Source organism: Notolepis coatsorum (genome assembly GCF_963971535.1).
Source record: "Notolepis coatsorum genome assembly, chromosome: 5".
In the NCBI taxonomy this organism is placed as follows: Eukaryota; Metazoa; Chordata; class Actinopteri; order Aulopiformes; family Paralepididae; genus Notolepis; species Notolepis coatsorum.
In genome coordinates this window covers 96,396,166-96,418,179 of record NC_140169.1, presented here as the reverse complement: position 1 = coordinate 96,418,179, position 22,014 = coordinate 96,396,166, and the positions used below count along the sequence as shown (strand labels likewise).

Below are 22,014 nucleotides of genomic sequence, written 5' to 3'. Positions count from 1 at the left end.
ATGTGGCTGTTTGGGTTGGACACCCAGTTTTCTGGATCTCGTGACGTCTAATTAGGGTGTCACCGGTATCCCAGCTTCCTGTTTGGGTTTGCAAGCAGTTGCGGAACTTGAGTAGAGTCTCCTTTTCAGATATTTTAATTAAATAAACCACAGTTTGATAACATTTAATCTAGAATATATAGTTTTAAAGATGACCGACACGGGAAGTCGGCTGCGGAAGCAGTTGGAATCGGCCAATTTCGACCCGCAACACTACGTGAAGCAGCTGTCACAGCAGTCCGACGGAGACCGGGATCTGCAGGAGCACCGTCAGAAGATCCAGACGCTGGCCGACGAGACGGCGCAGAACCTGAAGAAGAACGTCTACAAGAACTACCGGCAGTTCATCGAGACGGCCAAGGAGATCTCCTACCTGGAGAGCGAGATGTACCAGCTCAGCCACATCCTGACGGAGCAGAAGAGCATCATGGAGAGCATCACCCAGGCCCTGCTGTCCGCGGACAAAGACGAGACGTCCAAGGAGATGTTGGCTGCCTTCCCCAAGGAGACGGAGGAGGTGAAACAGAGGACGCTGACCTCCCTGCTGGAGAAAGTGGAAGGGGGTAAGAACATCATGGACACCCCCGGCAGGCACCTGGTTTACAACGGCGACCTGGTCGAGTACGACATCGACAATATGTCCTCCCTCCAGAAGGTCCACGCGTTCCTGATGAACGACTGTCTGCTGATCTCCACCTGGTTGCCCACGCGCCGCGGTGCCGTCAAGTACAAGTACAACGCCCTCTACGACCTGGAGAGCTTCGCCGTGGTCAACGTGAAGGACCACCTCCCCGCCAAGGACATGTTCAAGATCCTCATGTCCGACAGTCGCATCTTCAAGGCGGAGAACAGCAAAGTGAAAAAGGAGTGGCTGGAGATCCTGGACGAGACGACGAAGAAGAACAAGGCCACCAAGGACCGACACAAGAAGGAGGAGGAGCTGCCCAGCTCTCCCGTCAGGTCGGAGGCGTCCACCAACCCCTTTGACAACGAGGAGGAAGACCGCGACGTGCCCGGCGGCGTGTCGGAAGAAGCCGTGGACCTGAGCCTGGACTGGATCCAGGAGCTGCCGGAGGACCTGGACGTCTGCATCGCCCAGCGGGACTTCGAGGGCGCCGTGGACCTCCTGGACAAGCTCAATGAGTACCTGAAGGACCAGCCCGTCACCCCCAGGGTCAAGGAGCTGAAGTGGAAGGTAGAGGCGCGCGTGCGCCAGCTGACGGAGGTGCTGGTGTTTGAGCTGTCTCCGGACCGGTCCCTCCGCGGGGGACCCAAGGCCACCCGTCGGGCCGTGTCTCAGCTCATCAGACTAGGTGGTTCATTCTTGCATCAATGCACCTACGACATATTTTGAATATAGTCTGATTTAGTGTTGGGAATGCTTTATTAGCTGCGACCAGCAGCTCTATAGTAGCTCCCACTATCGGGCTGGGTGGTTAGTCCACGACCACAAGAGTGTCCCCACCCTCTAGTAGGGCTGCTCGATTATGGCAAAGATCACAATCACAATTATTTTGATTGATATTGAAATCACCATTATTAAACACGATTAATCATTGATTTGAGAACATCATATGAAGACGATCGATTTTGTTGAACTCTTCTTGACCAAAGGCTGCCTTTCTGTCATCTTCTACAACTTACCAATGCCGTTTCAAAGTAACATCACAGCTATTGTGTATTCACGCTTGTTTGATTCTGTCTGAGATCGATCTTTTAATTTATTCCTTCGTTCATTGGATGTGTAAAGATCTGTCTCTAGCTCACCTACCATCCTGCAGATGTCTCTAGTTTGTCTCCCGTCCTGCAGTTTGTCTCCTGTCCTGCAGACGTCTCTAGTTTGTCTCCCGTCCTGCAGACGTCTCTAGTTTGTCTCCCGTCCTGCAGACGTCTCTAGTTTGTCTCCCATCCTGCAGACATCTCTAGTTTGCCTCCCGTCCTGCAGATGTCTCTAGTTTGTCTCCCGTCCTGCAGATGTCTCTAGTAGTTTGTCTCCCGTCCTGCAGATGTCTCTAGTTTGTCTCCCGTCCTGCAGACGTCTCTAGTTTGTCTCCCGTCCTGCAGACGTCTCTAGTTTGTCTCCCATCCTGCAGACATCTCTAGTTTGCCTCCCGTCCTGCAGATGTCTCTAGTAGTTTGTCTCCCGTCCTGCAGATGTCTCTAGTTTGTCTCCCGTCCTGCAGACGTCTCTAGTTTGTCTCCCGCCCTGCAGACGTCTCGTTAGCTTTGCACTGAGTTTCTGCTAAACTACTATGTAAACTCAGTTCACCAAATCACATCTTCTGATTTCAATGGCAGGTGCTGACCTCCTGAAACCAGCACCATCAAGCCTCATTGAGTCAATATCAAATAAATCGGTATACAATCAGGATTCAGGACCTTATGAATTTAAATCGAATTGTGTAATCACTCAGTGCCGATAACCAGACAGATTCTACAATTGTTGCATTAGCCTACATTCCACTGTAATTCTAGTCTACTGCAGTGCCGTGAAGCCAGATCAAGTGTGCCGTGGAATTTTAGACCAATTCATCTTTTATAAGGCTTCATAAAATATGATTTCTAAATTAGATACATTTCCATTCAACGTATTTTTGTCAATACTCACTTGTTCATAACTAGTGGGACATCCTTTTATAGGCCCTAGGCTTTATAGGCCTACCTCCTATATGAATGAACATACTACTTGTTTAATCTAGATAAGGAATACATACAAATTCTGTACAATATCCGCACTTAATCAGTTAATCAGATGTTTATTACTTCCACATAGAAGTGCTTCTTGTGCTGTTCTTGACATGGCACTGTTCTCATCTATGTTTCTGAAATCTCTTGATTGCTCATCAACAAGGCATAGTTTTCTAAATTCTCAATGCATCGGTTATGGGCCATGATATTATAGGGGAAATATCTCTAATGACAATATAATCATGACATTTCAGACAATCTCCGTAATTAATTACTGTGGCTCTTAAGTTGATGTGTCTTGTGATTCTGGTTTGACTTTTAGTTGGCCTTGATAATATTCTGGTTTGACTTTTAGTGTACCTTGAGACCCAAACATGTTGGCAACCACTACTGGGTCTACTGTAATGACATTGTCCTCTACTGTATTTCCAGGTCAGTCCACTAAGGCCTGTGATCTGTTCCTGAAGAATCGCGCCTCAGCGGTCCAGACGGCCATCCGACAGCTGCGTATTGAAGGAGCCACTCTGCTCTACATCTACAAGCTGTGCAACATCTTCTTCACCAGCCTGTTGGAGACCGCCAAGGAGTTCCAGACTGACTTCGCTGGGAACACAGGCTGCTATTCCGCCTTCGTTGTCTGGTCCCGCGACGCCATGACGATGTTCGTGGACGCCTTCAGCAAGCAGGTGGGTGAAGGGTGAGGAGGGTGCTTACACGCACACGCACGCACGCGAGCGCACACACACACACACACACACACACACACACACACACACACACACACACACACACACACACACACACACACACACACACACACACACACACACACACACACACACACACACACACACACAGGATGTGTTCTAAGAACACTTGCCTGGTAAAATAAGCATTAGAACACACACACTCGTATCTACCAGGGTTATCTGTGCGATTCAAACAGAGGCCAACCATACTGGAAAAGTATGTTTTCGTGGTATATTGTTAAGTGCTTTGACCAGATATCATATTCATGGTTGGCTGACATTCTTTGGAGGAATGTGGTCAATACTTCAATTCTTTATAGGAGAAGTATTTTATCGCACTGCACTATTGCACTATTTTACTCTGTGTATCTTATGCTACTTTATGTCTATTTTATTGCACCTCTCTCGTTCTGTCTATTTCTATACTCATCCTATGTATGCACTTTATGCATTGCTTCTATTTAGTCAGAAACCTGCTAAGTCTTTTATAGGTTTTTAACATCACATCTATCATAATCAATAAGAAATCTATTACACACATTTTTTCTTTATAGATTTTAATAACGGCAATCTATTACAATCTTTGTACTAATACACTTTCTTTATTTTTCATAGATTTGTAATGACAGAAATCTATTAAACATTTTCCGGGAGGTTTTAATATCAATTATCTGCTAATCTTTATGCCTGTCTGGCTGTCTATAATATGCATTTTCATTTTATGCCTATGTCTATTTTGTGTCTACAATACATCACTGCTGTTAACTTTGGGCTAGCCTACAATTCTTGTATGAAATATACAAATAACGTTAATTTGGTAGGATTACTGCGGAAACACGACGTTGAGATAAATGAGAAAAAATGTGACAAATTTTGTTTTGATATTGTCTGCGGATCCACAGCAATTCTGCTGAACAGCATTACGTAAAGCAAAGTAAGCCATTCCAAACAAAACTTGCTTCATCAACAACAACAAAAACTCCACGTTCACGGTTAGAAGGGGCTGTTTACCCTCTCCTAGCTTATTTCTTTTATCTACTTTTTCTCCCATTTTCTATTTTTCTCCCATCCCAATTTCGTATTGTCCAATTCTCCCCTCCCCTGTCTTGAACGTTGCTAGACCATGCCTCCCACAGGTCGGCTGCAATGTGGACGAAGCCTTGCATCACGTGTCCCCTCCGCGTCTATATTAAAGGCAGCCGAAGAGTGCTTCCGCATTGGCGTTTTGTGCTCTGATTGGCCGAGCGCGCGAATGCGCATGAGCCGCGACGCGCTCCTCTAGCCAGGAATCGAAACTCCGTTTAAGCTCCAGAGAGCGAGGCTGAAAATCCACAGTTCTTGCCCCACTGATGGGAGCCGAATCCCGGATCCGAGTTTTCTGATGAATACCCCCAAAATATGGAGGTCCCAAACGCAATTAAGTATTGATTACGCCGTAACGAATCAGTAAAAAAACGCTAACTGGAGTATGTTGTTTCTTTACATATATGTTGGATTAGAGAATTGGTTTGTCATGACAATCCAATAAAAAATCGCGATTTACCCGGTGGCTACAACAATACACATCATTGTTTACAATGAACGGTGGGGCTAATCGACACGGACGCGTTAAACTAACCTAAAGTTAGTTGTTCACCAACAATCTACAGACACAAACAAACACAGAACCGGACTGTTATATTAAATTAATTGATTGCTGTTTAACGCGTCCGATTATTCCCATCATGTCACTGCCATTGGCTCCGCGCCGCGCTCTCTCACCGGCCGTCTTACACCACGGACGCGCGCTCGTCCTCGGCATCGCCATCGGTCAACCGCCGCCGCCGCCGCCACCTAAGTGGGAGCACCGCGCGCCCCAGCCCAGCCCCACCGTTCATTGTAAACAATGATGCATGTAGTTACTGTGTTGTTGTAGCCACCGGGTAAATCGCAATTTTTTATTGGATTGTCATGACAAACCAATTTTCTAATCCAACATATATGTAAAGAAACAACATACTCCAGTTAACGGTATATTTTTTTAATGATTCGTTACGGCGTAATCAATACTTAATTGCGTTCGGGACCTCCATATTTTGGGGGTATTCATCAGAAAACTCGGATCCGGGATTCGGCTCCCATCAGTGGGGCAAGAACTGTGGATTTTCAGCCTCGCTCTCTGGAGCTTAAACGGAGTTTCGATTCCTGGCTAGAGGAGCGCGTCGCGGCGCATGCACGCGCTCGGCCAATCAGAGCGCAAAACGCCAATGCGGAAGCACTCTTCGGCTGCCTTTAATATAGACGCGTCCCCTCCGGTACACGAGGAGGCAGCCGTCGCATCTTTTCACCTGCACAGCGCGATCTCTCAGCGCCGAGGGTCTGCGTGGGAGGGACATGCCGCACCCGTTGCTTCCTCATTCTGCTGCGCAGGCGCACCAACCGACCTGTAGGAGTCGCTGTCCACAACGTCCGATCCCCACCCACCAGCTTTCCCACCCTCTAACACTTGCCAATTGTATTAGTATGAACGACCAGCCAAGCTGGTAGCAATGCCGAGAGCTGGGCTCGAACCCAGCATCTCCTGCATTAGTGGCGAGCGCCTTGCCCACTGCGCCCCTTAGCCGCCCCCTCTCCTAGCTTCTTCAAAACTAATCCCATGTGGGAAGACGACGGACGGTGCATGGGAACAATTGTCAATCTCACCATGAGTCAGTTGTTTCAGCAATGGTCTCATTTGTTTACTGTAATTATAGTATTATACCAAGGTACAACAAATCTGACAATGATATATGATATGATGTAAAAAGGCGTGTTCCTTTTTAATAATGTGATGTGCTCTTCTGCTTCCCATCTAGGTGTTTGACAGCAAGGAGAGCCTGTCGACGGCGGCGGAGTGCGTCAAGGTGGCCAAGGAGCACTGCCGGCAGCTGAGCGAGCTGGGCCTGGACCTCACCTTCACCCTGGAGGCCCTGCTGGTCAAAGACGTGCGGGATGCACTCCTCAGCTACAAGGACATCATCATGGAGGCCACCAAGCACCGCAACTCAGAGGAGATGTGGAGGCGGATGAACCTGATGACCCCAGAGGCTCTGACCAAACTCAAGGTAGCTTGAAGTCTTTTCTCATGTTTTCTTCACTTATTTTTTTTTCTTTTTGTCCCCCTTTGAATTAAATCTTTATTTCAAACAAAAAATACAGAAAACAATGTAAAATAAAATTTATAAAAAGGCAACAAACCAAAATAGTTAAAACAAATAAACAATATTAACACTTTGATCGCCGGGGGTTAAATTCATAATTTACCATCCCTCGCCAGCCCTATTTAACATGGAGAAGTTCCCCTTCTTTGCAGGGCTATAACTTTTTAAATTGTATTGCTAAATTGACATTACTATGGCCCATTCAACGTCCTATATCTATTGTTCAGGGTGTAGCAACGTTATACTTTTTCATTCACATATTCATATTAAAATACGGTCTAAAGTATAAGTATGTTTTTATCGTTTTCTGCAGCTTTCTCCAGAACTTGATTTATAGCCCCAAATGCATTATATTGATGATGAAATACAGTTTGATAGGAATCTGTGCGAGATAAAAAATGTCAACTGGACGTGCTTCTAGGAGTTACTAAGTATGATCTGATGTTGACCGGATGGGCGGGGGGTCGTTTATAATTCCGTGGCCAACGTTATATCATTCATCTAGTGTGGGTGATATGATCATCAGAGCAGTTTATATCGAACACGTTAAAGAATAACGCTGAATCTTACCGTATCTTCCTCGCGCCGTTGGACGATGAGCGTGGAACTGAAATATTCCTATTATGGGATGTAGAAATATCCGATCCATTTCCAGGTTGTATAATAGTATATACGTCCAAATCATGTTGTTTATCGAGTTATTTTCAACCGATCGATATCCAGTGTGTCAAGATGGAGTCCCGCTAACGATGGCGAGTGCCCGGACGAAATATGGGTGAGCACCACTTCATCCGCATCACTTCCTGTTTGGGCGATCCGCCGATCGGCCACCAGATGGCGCTCTTGAACCGTTGGAGAGTTGAGAGGGGCTCAACAGTACATATCATGTCTCCGGGGGAGAAATATGATTTCGATCACAGATTTTTGAAATATTGATATCAAAGACGCTGCCCAGCGTCTTCGGCAGAATAAGCATGGCGGGGAAAGACGCTGCCCAGCGTCTTCGGCGATTAAAGTGTTAACTCAACATGTCTGAAAAGGAGTAGGAAGAAGTATAAACTAATTTAATACTACCCCTTCTCTACTACTCAGTGATTATGAATATACATATTTCTAAGTCACAATACATATACCGGTATACAAACATACACATATCTACACATAATTATGCACTATTCTTTATACATTTAAATATATGTACTTTTCTATTAACACTTTCAGAGCCCAAGCTTAACCTTGTTACCGGTTAACCTTAACCTTGTTACCGGTTGAATGCCCACCATCCACTTCAATGTTAGCATTAAAAACGCCTAATCTATGTTTTAAATTATGGCTATGTGTCTAATCTGCCCGTCGCTTATCAATGACTCGTTTTCCAGTCAACATTGTCGAAGCGGATTGTTCTTTTATCGGTTCATTTTCGTTTTATAGCATTTTGAAAAGCCCTCGTTTTCAATGAAAATATAAAGATTCCATGATAAAAGACGTTTACTGGAATATTCTAGAATACACAAAAACTTTGTAATTTTTCGGCCTATTTATGAATCGTTTTCAAATAAACGCTAGATTATCGATATTATATGTGTACGTATGCACGCTAGATATGCGAGCTGAAAAATCAATTCTCTTAGTTCCTCATCAGCGATCGCGCACACAGAGACACATCACACATAGGGCAAACGCTGAGATCTCAGCGAATACAACTCTGATTATCCCAAGACTGGTCAAATAGATTCCTTACCTCAGATCAGATGTTCTCCAAAAAGATCATTCCAATTCCTGATCGCCATTCCAAATATCGATCACACTTATTGATTGAGTATTGGCTACTGTGAATATATATTCCAGGCTGATTCCCGTCCCGCGTTGACTTCCATGTTGAGCAGACAGCTTGCCAGCTCAAGGAGCCAGCTGGCTCCGCCTCTACATGTCGACTGATCCCACTGACCTGCAGTTACACAGGGATAGACGATGGGGGGCGGTTTTTTCACATCTGAGCTCCTACAGGGGCTGCTGTACCAACGGGAGACTCGGTTGATGAAATATAAATTCAGATCGCTAATAAAAAAATAAAACTAATAAACGTTGTGGGCATTCAGGCATTGGGCTGATAAAACTAGATATGACGTCATGGGCACTAAAAGTGTTAATGATGATGATGGTTTATCGTGACTAATAGGTCTTTGAGGTCCCCTTAGCCCCTTTCGTGACTGTGATGCACCGAGTGAATCCACAGTCACTTCCTAGCCCATAGCAAACCAACCTATGTTGACCATGAAGGACTGGTTCTGCCCGAACCGTTCGTTATACAAGTATCACAGAGAAATTTCAAAGGTACTCACTAGGCTTGGGCGGTATCCTTATTTTCAAACCGGCAAACCTTTGTTATAATACCCCGGTGCACGGTATTTGACGGTATGACTTTCATTTTCATCCGCGGGGGGGGGTTACGTGTTACCAAGTAAACAAATCATCGTCAGCTTTCAGAACGGTAGTCCCGCACCGGTAGAAGCCCGTACCGTTTTAGCGTTAGCATCTAGCCTATAGCCATGGCAGACTATTTGATTCCTTAAGGGCTAGAAATTGCCTGGGTTTTGGTCATATGCTCCCGAAATGCTCCCGTTGTTTGGCTACTTCTATGTGCAGTGAAAACTACTCGAATGCTTTATAACCTAGTCATTGATTTAGTTCAGGGTAATCTAAGATTAGCCGCAGAGCTATCGCTACTTAACGTGAGCTAACGCTAGTTATTCAAGCTCAGTAGCTCACAGAGAGAGATAAACAGCTGACAGCGGATAGTACAGTACGGTACAAATACAATAAAAAGGCGGGTGGGGGCTGTTGTGTAAACCTTGTACTCTTTAGTTCACATATAATAATTTAGTTCACATATAATAGGCGACGGATTGCGCCACAACAACACTGCTCTCGTCACAACGCTTTACGGTATTTTCACAGCACTGTCGCAGCATTACCGTAAAACGTGAACACGTTGTGACCCACTCGCTCCACTAGAGCGGTCTCGCCCTCTGCTGGCGTGTGTGTGCACTACACTCAAAACTCCGTTTCACTGTTATAGAAACTGAAGCGCATCTGTGATTTTGACGGTGACTGACGGTATTGAAAATCAATACCGTAGGTATTTCTAAATACCCTGGTATACCTTAATACCGCCATACCGCCCAAGCCTAGTACTCACAGTTGCACAAGGGTTTCGCACAAAAATACGTGATGGTTTGAAAGCTCGGCGTTGCTAATAAACATTTTAAATATTTTTTATAAACTGGTCAACACTGCATTATTTACGGCGTTGGGTGCATGATGCGCATGCGCTGTGATCACAGCACAGTTGAATTAACATTCAGATTATGCATTCTAGCAGCCTCTATACTTCTCTGTTTCAGTCCTGTTCTCAATGGGCTGTTTTTATTATGATAAATTCATTAACACTTTAATCGCCGATGACGTGTTTAGACGTCATTCCTAGCCATGCTCATTCTGCCGAAGACGCCGTAACTCGTCTTTGATGTCAATATTTCAAAAATCTGTGATCGAAATCATATTTCTCCTCCGGGGTCCTGAGATATACTGCTGATCTCCACTCAACTCTCTAGCGGTTCAAGAGCGCCATCTGGTGGCCGATCGGCAGATCGCCAACAGGAAGTGACTCGTCAAACAGGAAGTGCTCATCCATAAATCGTCCGGGCACTCGCGATCATTAGCAGGACTCTATCTCAACACACTGGATAATCAATCACTCGCCCTAACTCAATAAACAACGTTATTTGGACGTATATAGTATTATACAACCTGGAAATGGTTCATCAGGATCAACATCCCATAATCGAAAACTGTCTACTCCACGCTGATCGTCCAACGGCGCGAGGAAGATACGGTGAGTTTCAACGTTATTTTCTAACGTATTCTATACTAACTGATCTGATGATCATATGACCCACACTAGATGAATGGTATAACGTTGCCCACGGAATTATAAATGCCCCCTCGCCCATCCGGTCAATATCAGATGATACGTAGTAACTTCTAGAAGTACCTCCAGTTGAAATTTTTCATCTGGCACCAATCGCTACCAAACTGTATTTGATCATCAATATAATGCATTTGGGGCTATAAATCAAGTTCTGGAGAAAGCTGCAGAAAACGATAAAAACATACTTATACTTAGTGTAGCTGAGGGGTACAATTCCCTGACTGTATTGTTAGATATGATATTTAATACCACTACCTCATGTACTTTAACTTCTGGCCACCCAGTACAAGATATAAGTATGATGAACACTTTCCCACCTGATGAAACGAACCAACACAAATGGACCAAATCGAATATTTAATACAGCAAAGGGTGTATACAACATTCACTTAATTACATTTATGATTTGAAATGTTAAGTATGCACTTTTATGGCAAATGAGTATTCGTAGGTAAATCAACATTGAATGTCCAATCTCTGGTTGCGCAGGGAGTAAGTATACAACCTGGAATATTTAGGAAACGATAGCGATAGTACTTAAATAATTATAGCTGGATACACTAAGGGGGGGGGGGGGTCCCGCTGGTTGTAAGACAGTAGGAGGGGGGGGGGTTAGAGAAGTCGCTGACGGTATCCCATCTGGCCGACGGTGTCTTGGGAGAATCCAAAGTCTTAGACCCAGTGCCCACAGAACCTCGGGCCGTAGACGAACACAGCTGGACCCTCTGTGGAACGGTATCTGCCGGTCCACAACGGAGAGACGTGGTGCGACCTCACGTGTAGAGCGCCGCCTCACCTGTAGTCCTCTCCGGGGGGTAATTCCAACACTCGACAGTGTTGGCCTTTATCCATGGAATAATCAAAGCACATAAAGCATAATCCAAGAGCCGTGGAAGGCTCGCCGTCGTCGGGTAGAGTAATCCAATATACAGGTCCAGTCGCTCTTGACCCGGAGCTCCTCGGATGCAATCACCACTAGGGGTCTGACCAGCCTGGATAAGCGTCCAGATAACGTCAGGAACGATGGGGGTACTGGTAACTGTAGAACTCGAACCGAACGATGCACCATACATAAATAGACTATTATTAGCTTAATAGAATACGTCCAACTCGACGGTATGGTGCCAAACTATGACCATTCAACTATTAATCTACACGATATCTCAATGCCTATTCTGGGCCAAGTAGGCCCTACTACACCGCACGTGCTTTGTGGGGAGGCTTTTGCGTCTGTCACTCTGTTGGAGGGTAAAGAACTGGACTAAAAGGAAGTTCTACTTTACGAGCGTCATATATATATATGCGCTATGAACAAATAGTACCACACGTATTTCGCCCGGCATATTACTGCGCGGAACCGGGGGTTGCCTCGACATGTTAGGCGGCACGATTGAACTTGAACCTAGGGGTATGGCAACCTGGCGCCAGGTTCTCGTCCAATGGTAGAATGAAACTATTATGGGCTGTTTAGTAGAAACGGGGATATTCAATGCATATTGTACAAGGAATATACAGGGGATATCAAACTATATACAAATACAATTAAATATATATATAAATAAATATACATATTCGGTTTAATCTGATCCTTCACAACAGCCGCCCCCTAATTAGTCCCACCTAATTAGCTAAGCAGAGACAGATTAACCGCACTGTCTTCCACTCAAGGTCCGCTGTAAGGTCAGTCAACTCACAAAGTCATAGGGTCATGGTCATCATCGATAGTATCTGGGAGTCGGGGCAGTTCTATGAGCCTCGCCACGGGCCGTGTGTAGGTGCGCCCTTGGACGAGTACTTCAGCTCCTTGCCATCGGCACCGGTGATCACTTTTCTTACGCGGCCAGCCGGCCACATAGCTCTGGGGAGTGACTGGTCAACTATCATGACGACTGTTCCTTCTGTCAAATTGTCTCTCTCTTTTACCCACTTCTGGCGGGTCTGTAGAGACGGTAGGTAGTGAAGTAGGAAGCTGCTCCAAAACTTGTCAGCTAGTACTTGGCTGTACCTCCACATTCTTCGGCCGTTCGCTTCTTCGGGCCTGTACATTGTCTGGGGTAGCGCGGGGTCCAGCCGCCCCATTAGGAGTGTGTTGGGGGTGACTGGGTCGACATCTGCTACATCACTGGAGACGTAACCGAGGGGCTTGGAGTTCAATACTCCCTCGATCTCCGTGAGGACTGTCATTAGGACTTCCTCTGCCACAGTCTGGGCTCCGAGTACGGCATACAGGGCTGTCTTTATAGAACGTACTTCTCGTTCCCAGGTTCCACCGAAGTGGGGTGCGTTCGGGGGATTAAACTGGAAGTCAACTTGGGCTGGAGCGAGGTGGGTCTTAAGTTCTGGGCCCATAGCTTGGAAGCTCTCTCTCAGCTCTCTTTCTCCGCCTTTGAAGTTGGTCCCGTGATCAGACAACAATGTAGACGGTTGTCCTTTCCGTGATATGAATCTCCGGAAGGCCATAAGGAATGAGTCTGTGCTCATGGTCGGAAGGAGCTCGATATGTATCGCTCGGGTGGTCATGCATTTGAATACAATACCCCACCGCTTCTCGGTGCCTCTTCCTCTTTTTATATACAACGGGCCAAAACAGTCCATGCCTGTGGAGTGGAATGGCTTGTCGCCGATTCGGAGGCGACAGGGGGGTAGGTCAGCCATCCGTGGTATGCTGGGCTGCGCGCGCCACTTACGGCAGTCTAGACAGGTTCGCTGGAAGCGCCGTACTGCTTCTCTCCCTTGTAATATCCAATAACGACGTCTGATCTCCGCGAAGACTCTCTCTGCTCCGGCGTGGTGCACATCCTCGTCGTATTTCTTTATGATCAGCTCTGTGACCTTGTGTCGGCTGTTCAAGACGATCGGGTGCTTAATGTCATCTGGTATATCGGGGGCTCTCCGCAGGCGACCACCCACTCTGATGAGATTATGTGCGTCACTCTCTGGTGCCAGGTGAATCAGTCTGCTGTCTGATGGGACGGGGTTTCCTCCCTGTAGACAGTCTAGCTCATCGGGGAACGAGTCTCTCTGGGCTCGTTGTAGTAGAAGAAGTTCTGCTTCTTCGTAGTCAGCTGCTGACATGTCAGTGGTGGACTGAATCTCTGGGTGGTGCCGCAGGAATGTCCTTTGTTGCGCACTCTCTAGGGTAATGCAGTCATCTATGTTCGGGTCTGTGGAGGCGACAGTGCTCAGTCCACAGAACATAGGCTTCTTGTTCTCAGCCTCCTCGCTACTTGCTTCCCTCGCGGTGGGCGTAGGCCAATCTCCTTCCGGGAGCTGGAGGAATGCTGGTCCGTCACTGTAGATGTTGCGACGGGTTAGGTCATCCAGGGACATTCCCCGGGTGATGACGTCAGCTGGGTTGTGTTTGGTATCCACATATCTCCAGCTTGCTTCTTCTGTTAGTTCCTGAATCTCGGTGACTCTGACTCCCACGAAGACTTTGTATCTGCATGAATCAGACTTAATCCATGTGAGTACTGTCGTGGAATCTGACCACAAGATTGTTCTATGCACCGGAATGGTGAGTTCACGTTGGATTAACGTGGCTAGATGCGCTCCTGCGAGGGCTGCGCAGAGCTCTAGACGTGGGATAGATTGTTGCTTACGTGGGGCTATCCTTGAGCGGGCCAGTATGAAAGCAGTGTGTATCTCTCCTCCCATCTCTTGGGCACGCAAATAAGCAACCGATCCGTAGGCTACTTCGGAGGCATCGCTGAAGACGTGTAGCTCAATCTCGCATGTCTCTGGCCTCACTGTGGATGGGAAGTAGCTGCGGCGTATGTTGACACCTGGGAGTGAGCGGAGTTCCGTCTCCCACTCTCTCCATGTTGAGGCAAGGTGTGCGGGTATTGGGTCGTCCCAGCCCTGGTCCTTGTCCCATAGTGCTCGTACAATCATCTTTGCCCTGGTGGTGTAAGGTAGAATACATCCCAGCGGGTCATATTGTCTGGCGAGTGTTCTGTACACACTCCGTCTGGTGGTCGGTATCGCCGCCGACCTTCCTTGCTCTGGAGCCAAGGGTTTGTGTCTATAGTGGAGCGAGTCTGTTTTGAAGCGCCAGACTAATCCTAGTGTCATTTCTTGGGCTTCTCCTGGGATTGTCGCCATCCAGGTCTCGCTGCTGGCAGCCTTGTCTGCGGAGGAGAGGCTGCGCAATACGTGCGGGTCACTGCTGGCCCACTGCCTGAGATCAAAGCCTCCTTTGATTAGGGAGGCGCGTAACTTGATTAGGAGAGCCTCGGCTTCTTCTTGAGTCGAGACGCTTTGTAGACAGTTGTCTACGTAGAAACTGTTCTTCACACTGTGTTGGACCTCTTCATTTGCTGCTGGGTCCTCTGTGACGTGTTTCTGTAGTGCAAATGTAGCACAGCACGGGCTGCACGTGGTTCCGAAGGGGAGTACTTCCCACTGGTAGATGGATGGGTTCTCGTCTCCGATCTTCTCTCTCCATAGGAACCGTAGCAGAGGCTTGTCCTCCTCTACTAGTCTCACTTGCAAGAACATCCCTTTGATATCCCCGCTTATAGCCACCTTGTCCTGGCGGAAGCGCAGTAGCACGCCTAGTAGGGAGGGGCCGAGTGTGGGGCCGGGCAAGAGCTCTTTATTCAGATTTTGGGATCCGATCTGGTAGCTGCAGTTAAACACAATGCGATCCTTGCCATTGTGATGGACCTTGTGATGCGGCACGTACCATGATTCGGTCGTCTGATCGGCCTCTTTAATGTCAATCTTTGTTACGTGTCCCGCTGTGATTAGCTTCTCAATCTCAGCTCGGTACACACTCTGTTGAGCGGGGTCTTTGGCTAGGCGCCGCTCTGTGTTCAGTAGATAGCGCTCCGTGGCGTCTTTCTTTGCGTGAAAGGGGGGCATTCCCTCTCTCCTCAGGAGTGGAGTTGCGTATCTCATCACCCCGCCGACTGTGACTCTCTTTGTCCCCTGCTCGAGTAGGTGGATGGCGTAAATGTCTTCTTTAGAGCGAATGTCTTTCTTTTCGTTCTTAAAGGGCATTGTCTCTAGGGTCCATAGCCTCTCGACATGCTGCAGGAGAGTGGTGTCTTCTTCTGTCGTTTGGGAGTGGAAGCAGCTAGTGGCTGCGGTTCGGTTGAGAGATTTAGCGAGGGGGCCTTGTAATGTCCATCCTAGGCGGGTCTCGACGGCTGCAGGACAGCCTCGGGGACCGGTATGGACCCGGTCAATCGGGACTATGAGTTCTGCATGGTCGGAGCCTATCAACAGGGTCGGGGTAGCGCCGTTTATGAGCGGGATAGGTAATTGGCGCAGGTGCACATATTTATCCATCAACTTGGTGACAGGGTAGGTGTACTGCGAGAGTCCTATTTCTTGGCTGGTGAAAGCATTTGTGATCTTGTACCGTCGCTCTGGCTGCCCGTTGGCTGCGATAGTGAAGGAGACATTCTCGCCCTTTATCGTCTTTAAGTCTCTTCTTATTGTCCGAATCGTCATTTTGTTCTTGCTCCCCCGCAGTCCCAGTTGAGTCGCAGTGGAGGCGAGCAGAAGGGTCTTCTCTGACCCGTCATCAAGGACGGCGTAAGTGTCCATGACTTTATCCTGGTAGCTCAATGTCACACGGACTACCTTTAAGAGCACTTGAGCTCCGTTGCTGCTGGCGGGGTCAATGTACATGACACTTGCCTTGGTGCCGCTCCGTGGTGCAGGTGTAGGCCGTCTTCTGTTACTATCGTGTAGTATATCTAGATGGGCTCCATCGCACCGGCTGCACCTTTTCTTTAGGCGGCATTCGGCTGCCATGTGGGGCCGCGCACATCGATAACAGCGCCGGTTGGACTTTATCCATTGGCTCACTTCTTCTGCATTCATCTTTGTGAATGTGTCACATTGTGACAGCCAGTGTTCTTTCTCACAGTAGGGACACGCTATCTTCCACTTCTCCTTTCTCGAGGGGGTGCTGTGACTCTTACTGCTCGGTACTGACTCTGATTGGTGCATGACAGTCACCGATCTTCTTCCATCATTTATTCTCCTGGGTCCCTCTCTGGAGCTTGGCGTGCTCCGCCCGAAGGTGTCCAGTCGTAAGCTGCTGACCTCTCTCGCCAGGAAGTCGGCCAGATCAAGGAGGGATGGCTCGGGGCCGTCGGGATCTCGGTAGTCCCTCTGCCGCCGAAAGCGCTCCTGTCTTGCGGGTGGCAGCTTCTCCAAAATCCTCTCAACGTTAGAGTTGGCGTACAGCTCATGCCTGCCCTTCTCCCGTTGAGCTCCCAGCATCCCCACCAGGGACTGCACTTTGATTGACAGGTCATCTAGTGAGCGATTGTCTGTGGCTGGGGGTAGGCGGTCAATATGCCTTATCTCCTGGATTACGTAATCCCATATACGTCCATATCTTTGATCCAGCGCTGCAAGGGCCGCTGTGTATGGGGTCGAGGAGGTAGCATAGGCTAGCGCTATATTGTGTGCTCGCGGTACTTTCAGGTGCTTCAATAATATTGCATACTTGTGGCGTTCATCAATGACATCCACCAGCATTGTCTCTAAGCACATCCGGAGCTCCGTGTACTGTGCTCGACTCTCATAGGCGAAGTCTGGGATTGATGGCGTGGCGTTGTATGACGCCGTGGATGGCGAATACATCGGCGAGCGTTGGGGGAGAGACCTCCTGGGCGAGTCCCCTCTTGCGCCTCGCTGTGGGCCGGTACTGGCAGGGTACCATGGCCCGCTGGTCCAGGTACTGTTCCTCGGGGCTGGTCGTGCGTCGTGCTCACCCGTAAATAGAGTCGGGGGTCTGTAGCGCAGCGCCGCGGGGGTATAGCCTGGACTGTATGGGACCTCCTGGTCCGGTGGAGTACTGTGCTGTCGTCGGGCTTGGTTCTCCTCTTCTCCCTCTTCTTCTTCTATCAAATCTTCCAGATCTTGTAATCGTTTATTTAGCTTCTCCGCAGTGTAGGCCGCTCCTTCCTTGTAGCTGGGTCTCGCTTGGACTGGTATGGGAAGGGGGTCTGCGGGGGGTCTAGACTCGGTCTGTTGGTCAAGTTCAGGGTCGCTTGCTCGTTGCGGTGACGCTGCTCTTGACTGCTGTCTCGACGAGTTCCTTGAGCCCCTGGCGGAGGGAGAGGGAGTTGTCCTTTTGATCAGCTGCTCTATCAGTTGCGCTTGTAGTCTGTCGCGCTCTGCGTCTCTTTGGGCACCGGCAGCGGTGCGCTGGGCGTCGGCGCGGTCTCTTGCCATATTCTCTTCCATCTGGAAGCGTCTCATCTCCAGACTTGTGCGCTGTTCTTCGCTCCGTTGCTGTGCTTGGAGGTGTTCGCGCTCGCTGGTCGCCTGGGCTTGGAGACGTTCGCGCTCGCTAAGCGTCTGTGCTTGGAGCCGATCGCGTTCGGTAGAGGCTGTCAGGCTGACGAGGAACGCCTGTTGTAGTATCCTCTCCGCTTCGCTGGGGGAAGGCGGTAGTGGAGGTGAGCCGCTCCTGCGTGAACCGCTCCTGGGGGTACTCGTTGGGGAGTCCTGGAGCTCTAGTTCCTCGGCGCTCTCCTCTTCTTCTTCCGTGCAGAGTTCTCTCTCTGTAGGGTTGTCTTCCTCCCGGGGCGTGTCGGGGACTACTTCTTTAGTAGTGGCGGGGGGTAAAGGCATGTCAATTCCCTCCTGGTCTCCACCGTGGGCTTGGTCAGTTACATTAGGACCTACTAGGGCCTCTGTGGTCGGGGAAACCTGGTCGTTAAGGTCAGACATAATTTTACTTTCTACTTTTACCACGTTTACCGTTTGTCGAAGGCTAGGTAGTTGACTGACAGTGTAAGCCTCTAAGTACTGAGGTGTCTGTCGTCTGCGCCGCGGGCGTTCTAGGTTAGGAGGATCGTTTCGTGGAGTGTTCATCATAGGCCATTTCGATATTAATAACACTATATTAATATTACACTAGTTACCCTCCGGCTCGAAGGACCAATTGTAGCTGAGGGGTACAATTCCCTGACTGTATTGTTAGATATGATATTTAATACCACTACCTCATGTACTTTAACTTCTGGCCACCCAGTACAAGATATAAGTATGATGAACACTTTCCCACCTGATGAAACGAACCAACACAAATGGACCAAATCGAATATTTAATACAGCAAAGGGTGTATACAACATTCACTTAATTACATTTATGATTTGAAATGTTAAGTATGCACTTTTATGGCAAATGAGTATTCGTAGGTAAATCAACATTGAATGTCCAATCTCTGGTTGCGCAGGGAGTAAGTATACAACCTGGAATATTTAGGAAACGATAGCGATAGTACTTAAATAATTATAGCTGGATACACTAAGGGGGGGGGGGGGTCCCGCTGGTTGTAAGACAGTAGGAGGGGGGGGGGTTAGAGAAGTCGCTGACGGTATCCCATCTGGCCGACGGTGTCTTGGGAGAATCCAAAGTCTTAGACCCAGTGCCCACAGAACCTCGGGCCGTAGACGAACACAGCTGGACCCTCTGTGGAACGGTATCTGCCGGTCCACAACGGAGAGACGTGGTGCGACCTCACGTGTAGAGCGCCGCCTCACCTGTAGTCCTCTCCGGGGGGTAATTCCAACACTCGACAGTGTTGGCCTTTATCCATGGAATAATCAAAGCACATAAAGCATAATCCAAGAGCCGTGGAAGGCTCGCCGTCGTCGGGTAGAGTAATCCAATATACAGGTCCAGTCGCTCTTGACCCGGAGCTCCTCGGATGCAATCACCACTAGGGGTCTGACCAGCCTGGATAAGCGTCCAGATAACGTCAGGAACGATGGGGGTACTGGTAACTGTAGAACTCGAACCGAACGATGCACCATACATAAATAGACTATTATTAGCTTAATAGAATACGTCCAACTCGACGGTATGGTGCCAAACTATGACCATTCAACTATTAATCTACACGATATCTCAATGCCTATTCTGGGCCAAGTAGGCCCTACTACACCGCACGTGCTTCGTGGGGAGGCTTTTGCGTCTGTCACTCTGTTGGAGGGTAAAGAACTGGACTAAAAGGAAGTTCTACTTTACGAGCGTCATATATATATGCGCTATGAACAAATAGTACCACACGTATTTCGCCCGGCATATTACTGCGCGGAACCGGGGGTTGCCTCGACATGTTAGGCGGCACGATTGAACTTGAACCTAGGGGTATGGCAACCTGGCGCCAGGTTCTCGTCCAATGGTAGAATGAAACTATTATGGGCTGTTTAGTAGAAACGGGGATATTCAATGCATATTGTACAAGGAATATACAGGGGATATCAAACGATATACAAATACAATTAAATATATATATATAAATAAATATACATATTCGGTTTAATCTGATCCTTCACAACACTTAGACCATATTTTAGTATGAATATGTGAATGAAAAAGTATATCGTTGCTACACCCTGAACAATGGATATAGGACATTGAATGGGCCATAATAATGTCAATTTAGCAATAGAATTTAAAAAGTTATAGCCCTGCAAAGAAGGGGAACTTCTCCATAGACAAATAGAGCTGGCTAGGGATGGTAAATTATGAATTTAATCATGGCGATCAAAGTGTTAATCAATAATTATTTGGGGAAAACGCTTTAAAAATATTGTATTACAATTTTTATTTAGCCTTTATTTAACCAGGTTTGTCCTATTGAGATCCAGGATCTCTTTTACAAGGGAGACCTGGCCAAGAATAGCAGCAACAAAAAGTTTCAAAATAAACACATAGACATTAAAGATAAAAGTAACGTTACAAAATGATCAGATAAAACATTTGCACACAGAACACCTGGTTACAATAGGCTTCACCATAGCCTTAAATACATTCAGGGTTACCAAGCTTTGAATTTTCAGATCGGACTTATTCCACACCTTTCTGAAAGGCTCTGTGGATTATTTTCTTTAAATGATTACTCTACATAAAATGTTATCTGTAGCCCCTTTAAGTTCATTCAATATCAATTACTTTTACTTTTTAAATTTTGAATGGAAGGCTTTTACCAGAGTACTATTTTATCTGGGTATTTCCACTTCTACTTAAGTAAAAGGAACTGTGTACTTCTTAAATCAAATAAAAATCAAATCAAATTTTTTGTAAGGCCAGACAACACACGTTAATGTCCCCATGGGCCATACACGTCTTCTTTAAACAAGTCAAGAAGAAACATAACAATAAGTCAAGAACAGAACAAGAACACCATAAGGTCCAACAAATTTAAAATAAATGCAAATAAATGAAAGAATGCAAGCACTCTCAGACATACCCCATGCGAAGGTAAGGAAAAACTCACTAAAACCTAACAATAGGGAAAATCCTTCCATCACTGATCCCTGTTGTCTTGTTGTGACCAGGAGGAGATGTCCAGCTGTGGCATGGCCACCTTTGACCAGTACACGGGAGAAGACTGCTGGGTGAACCTCAGCTACACCATCGTGGCCTTCACCAAGCAGATGATGAACTTCCTGGAGGAGGGGCTGAAGCTCTACTTCCCGGAGCTCCACATGGTCCTCCTGGAGAGCCTGAGGGAGATCATCCTGGTGGCCGTGCAGCATGTGGACTACGGCCTGCGCTGCGAGCAGGACCCGGAGAAGAAGGCCTTCATCGTGCAGAACGCCACCTTCCTCCACGACACAGTGCTGCCGGTGGTGGAGAGGAGGTTCGAAGAGGGGGTGGGGAAGCCTGCCAAGCAGCTCCAGGACCTGAGGAAGAGCACCCGGCCCATCAGGGTCAACCCAGAGAGCACCACGTCTCTGGTTTAGAGACCCTTTCAACCACAGGACAGGATGATATCCTTAAAACACTAACAATGGTTCTCCTGAAGGTCAGCTGACTGTATATGACCCTTAGAACTAGAGATGATGCACCTTAACACTTTAAAAAAAATTGATATGGATTCCCAGTATCGGCTGATCCATTGCTTTTACTGAACATTATAGACTTAGACCACCAGGTTTACTGAACTTTATAGACTTAGACCATCAGTTTAACTGAACAGTATAGACTTAGACCATCAGTTTGGGGTCATTGGACAAACATTTTTGGTTTTACCCTGATATCAGACCAATATCTGATACCAGTATTGGTATCGGTGCATCCCCATTAGAATTAGGGATGCACAGGGGCGGTTAGGTGGCCGAGCGGAGATTGCGTTCGTCACCAACCCCGGAGCTGTGAGCTGGATTCGCCTGTTCGAATCCAGCTCACAGCTCCGGGGTTGTCACCAGCTTGGCTGGCCGTCTGCACTAATACAATTGGCTGTATTAGAGGGTGGGAGAAGCTGGCGGGGTGGGTCCGGGTCGTTGTAAACAGCGACTCCTACAGTTCGGTCGGGGCGCCTGCTAAGCGCGGATAGGACTTGAGGGGGATAGTGTGATCCTCCCACACGCTACGCCCTCTCGA

General features: G+C 47.6%; 1 protein-coding gene across 1 annotated transcript; it reads left to right on the top strand.

The window, feature by feature from the left end:
- The first annotated feature begins 92 nt into the window (after positions 1 to 92).
- On the top strand, positions 93 to 21,764 carry exoc8 (exocyst complex component 8). Its single transcript, XM_084314887.1, has 4 exons — positions 93 to 1,352; positions 3,160 to 3,413; positions 6,311 to 6,559; positions 20,967 to 21,764. The coding sequence occupies exons 1-4, from the start codon at positions 191 to 193 to the stop codon at positions 21,372 to 21,374; spliced, it is 2,073 nt and encodes a 690-aa protein (XP_084171013.1). The 5' UTR covers positions 93 to 190; the 3' UTR covers positions 21,375 to 21,764.
- Positions 21,765 to 22,014: the final 250 nt, after the last annotated feature.